The sequence below is a fragment of the Camelina sativa genome, chromosome 13 (genome assembly GCF_000633955.1).
Source record: "Camelina sativa cultivar DH55 chromosome 13, Cs, whole genome shotgun sequence".
Taxonomy (NCBI): domain Eukaryota; kingdom Viridiplantae; phylum Streptophyta; class Magnoliopsida; order Brassicales; family Brassicaceae; genus Camelina; species Camelina sativa.
The window spans coordinates 10,119,085-10,124,696 of NC_025697.1; the positions used below are offsets into that span (position 1 = coordinate 10,119,085).

Genomic DNA, 5,612 nt, shown 5'->3' on the forward strand with positions numbered 1-5,612 from the left:
ATGAGTTGTGTCATTCGAACTTTCCAATATCCATATCTCTTAGTATCCAGCATGATGTTCTTACTTGTACCTGTACCATCAGTATTTGGTTCCATAACTTAGGATCTAACCTGTGTAGAGACGACAGTCTCAGATCGGTTTCCCGCTCTGATACCAATTGAAATAACTAGAACCGTGAATACTACTACAAGAACACCAGGAAAACAGTAAACTGAGCTTTATTAAGACTTTCTCAAACAACTATATTACAAGCTTGTTTGATCAGTTTTATGCAACACCACAGCAGCTGGTTTGCCACTGACACAATCATAATCTACCCAACCTTACCTGCACAGCAACAGCTATGCTCTCTCTTTATTCACTCACCAATGAAACCCTCAAGCAATATTGTTCTTCTTGCTTAGATCTAAACACACACACTTTTCTCTCTATAAAAGTGGTAACCGAACAAGGATGTGAGCTGCTTCTCTTTTATATGCAGCAACAATCTTCACATACTCTTCTTTATCCAGCAAATCCTCCTATGCACCATGNTATCCTATGCACCATGTCCTTCAAGAATCTCTCTTTGTCCAATGAGTCATAGGAGAACCCTCATCATTATGTTGACTTCAACACTCCACATGCTTGTAGCTTCCAACGGACACCTTTTAGGATGACACCTTTTTCGCCATGCTCAGCATCTCCACGCTCGATGCACCGCACTGTCTTCAAGGTGTTGTGCTGGCAAAGAAACCTTGACACTTTCCCGCTTCGTCTGAAGTCCTTTAGGTACATTCTGCGATAGCTTGTAACTCGTACAGATCTTCGGTTTCTTCAAGTTCATGATTTCTTCAGTAAGTGCGTATTAAGTAAAAAAAATTAATGCTAGTTATGTTTTCATGTGAGTATTAATCTGTTTCTTTTTGCTTTTTAATAAGTTATTAGAATAAATAAATAGAAGATACAAAACTTTACACTGCAAAAATTTTGGAAAAAAACCGTGAACAGATATTTTGTTATTTCACAAAATATACAAAATACTGTGTATGTCCAGTTTAATTGGAAATATCAATTTTTTTTTTAATTTTTACTAACGGACAATTTGTTGACTTCAAACCAGAGAAGTCAAAAGGGCCTCTGGCCCAAACAAAAAAAAATATATATTATTAGGGTTTTGTTTGAGTGAAGTAATCAGCAAGTAAACATGATCACAAGAGTAACCAACCTAATTAATACAGCAATCGAGTTGCTAGGCCCAAATAAAAAGATCGAAAATTTTCAATCAAATTGGCATAAACCCTAATAATAGCACTCTCTCATTTGTTTTTTTTTCTTTCTTTCTGAGAGATGCGCACGTAACTCATAACCTTTAAACCCATAATAGTGATTTGATTTCACTTTTCATTGCTAACTAAATCCAGATGCAGTTTTGATGGAGGAAAGAAAAGCGAAAAGAAGATCCGTAAAACAACCCCAGGGTTTCTCTTGTCCAAGAGAGGATTTGATAAGCAAATTACCCGACGCTTTGATAACTCAGATACTCTTGTATCTCCCGACAAGTTCCTAAATTTTTCTAGGGAACACAAGTCATGCTTGCACAAGCTCAAGCTAAGGATTCACAAGGGTGAGCCTGATCGGTCTTGCGTCACACGTTGGATAAACTTTGTGTCAAGGCGTAAACTTAAGCATCTTGATGTTGAATGTCTTCTTATGGAGCCTAAGTTTGAAGTGATGCCCTTAAGCCTTTATATATGTGAGACACTTCTTAACCTACGGCTTCATCGGGTATCATTTGGTAGGTTTGAGTCTATTTCATTACCTCGTCTCAGAACTATGCGTTTAGAACAAAATACATATGCCAATGAGGAGGTTCTAGAGTCGTTTATCTTATCTTGCCCTGTTCTTGAAGATTTGAGCATTGTTAGAAGGGTACATGATAATGTAAAAGTTTTACGAGTTCACTCTCAAACACTAACCCGTCTCAGTGTAGGCTTTTTTATTGGTGAGAATGTTGTAGCAGTGCATAGTTATTCTAAAGAAGAAACAGGGCTTTGGATTGATGCCCCTAGACTCAAGTATCTGTATTTCGAAAATGAAATATCAAAGAGTAAAACCATAAGCAATACGGGTTCCTTAGTTAAGGGCAGTTTTGTTGACTCCTGTAGTAGAGGTTCGTATCCTTCTGATTGGTTCGACTTATCAAAGCAACAAGTTGTCCGTAATTTTTTCACTGGTATCTCCAAAGCTAGGGATATCATGATCTTCTCTAAGAGAATTATGGAGGTATGTGTCTATAATATATTTATTTAATTTACACCAGTCTGTCTCACGAAATTTAGCTAACCCCATAGCCTTCTCTTTTCCCTTTTTCCTTCTTTTTTATGCAAGTAGTTAATCTCTGCCTACTTGCAAGTACAACCAATGCCCCAGTTTTGCAACCTGTCCTGTTTGGAAGCAGAGTTTTCTCACAACCTGTCCTGTTTGAGAATTCTGTCAACCTTTCTTGAAAGCTGTCCGAATCTAACATCCATCGTCTTGGTGATAACTTGCACTAACCTTGAGTTTTAACTTAATAAGAAATGTGTTAAATTAAACTCATCTTTTAATTTATTAATCCGTGCCTCAGTGTTTGTTGTCATCCCTCGAGTTTGTAGAGATAAAAAGCAGATTCAGGGGAAGGACGGCTGAAACTAATGTGGCAAGGTACTTTGTAAAAACTCGGTAGTTCTTCAGAAACTTGTTGTACACTTGAGCGATTCCATGCAAAAACCAAGTTTGGTTTACTTAAGAGATCTCCTTGCATTGCCAAGGCCGTCTAACTGTCAAATCGTATATGTTGTTGACGGTTATAAAGACTTTTAGGTGGCTCTATCTATGATTGGAATTGGATTTTGATTTTGTTGAATTGTATAATGATGTATTTGCAAATACTCTGGACACAGCTGTCAGATGATATTATAGGATTCCAAACTATATTTCATGCAATTTTTTTAGCTAAAAATAACATTACTGTGATTTTATCGGGTTTAAAGACAAGCTTCTTCAGGCGGGTCTTGTGATGGGGATGCACCACCTTCCAAGATGAGCGGTGTAGTTTGTGCAACGGATTACTCCTTTTCTGCTAGGACCATCCGGAAAATCTATGACGCTGATGCTACCTGCGTCTAGGTGGAACAACCCGAGCCCTTCTTTAGTGAGGTTAAGGCATTGTGCTATGAGCGATATGTGAGCTATTGGAGGACCAACCACCACCATGGTGTCTCCTGAATTTGACTCCGCGTCCGACAGTTCGTCTAAGAGTGATTCCCATGCTTTCCCGGATCTGTTCCATAGAGCTGAAACCGCTTCTTCGTCTAATTGACTTAGCCAACCAGGTTGGATCGATGCAATCACATCGTTATCCTGCAGAATTGAGGGGTCAAAACGATCAAATCAGTGTTCACTTTACTACTGCATCAGGATAAGTAATCTTGCCTTATTGGATTTGTCAAGAACAATCTCAACATTGAGCTCATTGATTTGTTTCGTTGTCACGTAGCGAGGCACACTATCTACACCCAAACAACCCGCAGCTTCTTGCACCTATCAACTCTTCAAACTGTTAAATAGAAAATAAACAAGATTCCGAAGAAATATATTTCTTCAAGTCTTTACTTTGTTAAGAAATTTGAAGCTAGGTGGATAGAGATTTTATAAAACTTACCCGGGATATTGCTCCAGCAGTCTCAATGGAGGCTGTATCAGGACTGCAAATTATTGAACTTACCCTCAGATCAAGAAGATGCTCTGCGATTTTCTGTGACTGCAATAACAACAAGTAAGCATTTTTGAAGAGTAACTAGATGCAGAATTTGAAAACTAATTTACAATTTTCCTTCACATAACTCATGTGTATGTTACCTGTATCACACCAAGCATGTTCATTGGCTGATCATTAGTGGCTTCTTGGTTAATAACTGCAGAATCCTGAAAGTTGAAAAACGAAGAAATTAGATAAAATTTGACAAAGTCTCCCAACTTTTCTAATCTCAGGAATTAGTGTAAAGAGCCAAACACCTTCCTCACGCATCCATGGAGTTTTAATTCTGATAATAAAGATAAATTAAGAGAATTACGTACGGAACTCATAGAGCTATACCTCATTATCCCCCTGACCATGGCAGACAAGTATGATCCGCTTACTAGCTTTCCGGCCACCAGAACTTCCACCAGATAGAGGGGAATTAGGTGTCTGCATTATTACTACAAAAACAGTTAGCAGAATTTTGACTACCTCTAATATTTTAAAATTTAAACCCAACTCAAGAATCTTGCAACAACAAAAAAAAAACTTCAGATAACTAAGATGATTAAGACTTATGAGTGAAAGCCAGACATATCTATTAATTAAAGAAGAGCTTCCATGTTCCATAAAAAAACAAAGGGTAAGCTAAGCTTGCCTTCCTCAGTTTACCTGATTTAGTCGATTAAGACATACGTGAGGCGATCCACCATCAGCTCTTGGTATGAAGTCCAGTACGCTTACACCGCAATTACTCTGCAACAAACTCCTAAAATATTCTGTTCCCAGTCCTGTCACATCAACCAAAGACTGCAGACTTAAAAAAAAACTCAATAGAGAAATGAAAACTCGGCTATGTGCTGAACGAAGAAGAAAAAAAAGGAACAAGTACCAATTGCAGTTGCGACAAGAGCCTGATTAATAGCATTATGAGCAACAACAAGAACAGACTTGCTATCATGAGCAAGAATACCAGGCCAACAGCTTCTAGCACGTGACCATAGCTCTCTTACTGGATAATGGCCATCAATGCTAAAGTTTGCAGGATCTTCTTGCCATTCCCTAAAAGCTTCACCGAACTTTTCTTTCCCTTCTTTCTTAAGTAGACCCTAGAAAAAGAGTTAAGAACAAGTACAATGACTGATCTATGAAAAAACCTATATATGTCCCCCATCATCACATCACACAGCTTAAACTTACTTGAAAAGAGTAAAGATCAATTTCTCTGAGTTCGTAGTTGAAAATCATCTCACTCTCTCGACTTCCCCATATGATTTCAGCTGTTTTCTTTGATCTCTTCAATGGACTGAACACACAAATGTACAACAAATTCAGCCAATTTGCTTTAACAACAACAAAAATCTCCAATACTAAGAACAAGAACACAACAATGCAGTGGATACTAATTCTAACAAAATCAATCTGAATCATCTAAGAGTTTACGAATTTAATCGATCCAAACACATCAATTCGATCTATAGATTCCGAAATCCCAAGTGACTTAGATTTCAAAACCGATTCAATAGGGAAAATACAGAACCTGGTGAAGCAGACATCGAAGGAGTCTCCTGCGAGCATCTGGCGAGAGATATCGGCCTGAGACTCGCCTTTATTCGTCAAAACGGAGAAATCGGAGCTTCCTTGAATCCTCCCTTCTTCGTTCCACGTGCTCTGTCCATGTCTCACGAGAACCACTCGCTTCGGCGGCGTCTTCGCGGTGTCTTGGTCTTGTAAGCTCGATGATGATCGAATCCAGAAGCGGCGGCGAGTCGAATTTGGCCGGCGGGTTTGGTGGAGGAGACTCCGATTGGGTGAAATCGGACTAGTGAGTGGCAGAGAAATCATTTTA

At 38.7% G+C, this 5,612-nt stretch overlaps 2 protein-coding genes across 2 annotated transcripts; one reads left to right on the forward strand and one right to left on the reverse strand.

Moving 5' to 3' along the window:
• Positions 1,330-2,550, forward strand: LOC104738105 (FBD-associated F-box protein At5g22730-like). The gene is made up of 3 exons (XM_010458337.1): positions 1,330-1,337; positions 1,404-2,265; positions 2,374-2,550. Exons 1-3 carry the CDS (start codon positions 1,330-1,332, stop codon positions 2,548-2,550), a joined length of 1,047 nt encoding a protein of 348 aa, XP_010456639.1.
• On the reverse strand, positions 2,926-5,608 carry LOC104736271 (probable 2-carboxy-D-arabinitol-1-phosphatase). Its single transcript, XM_010456225.1, has 9 exons — positions 5,304-5,608; positions 4,964-5,069; positions 4,656-4,872; positions 4,436-4,554; positions 4,121-4,213; positions 3,883-3,948; positions 3,686-3,784; positions 3,457-3,564; positions 2,926-3,384 (listed from the first exon to the last, which is right to left on the reverse strand). Exons 1-9 carry the CDS (start codon positions 5,606-5,608, stop codon positions 3,025-3,027), a joined length of 1,473 nt encoding a protein of 490 aa, XP_010454527.1. The 3' UTR covers positions 2,926-3,024.

Excerpts from the sequence above, each read along its gene's own strand:
- LOC104738105 (XM_010458337.1), top strand. Across the intron at positions 2,266-2,373 it reads TCTCTAAGAGAATTATGGAG|TTAATCTCTGCCTACTTGCA; the intron begins GTATGTGTCTAT and ends TTATGCAAGTAG.
- LOC104736271 (XM_010456225.1), bottom strand. The coding sequence starts at position 5,608 with ATGATTTCTCTGCCACTCACTAGTCCGATTTCACCCAATCGGAGTCTC. Across the intron at positions 5,070-5,303 it reads TTCGATGTCTGCTTCACCAG|TCCATTGAAGAGATCAAAGA; the intron begins GTTCTGTATTTT and ends TTGTGTGTTCAG. Across the intron at positions 3,565-3,685 it reads CTGCTGGAGCAATATCCCGG|GTGCAAGAAGCTGCGGGTTG; the intron begins GTAAGTTTTATA and ends AAGAGTTGATAG.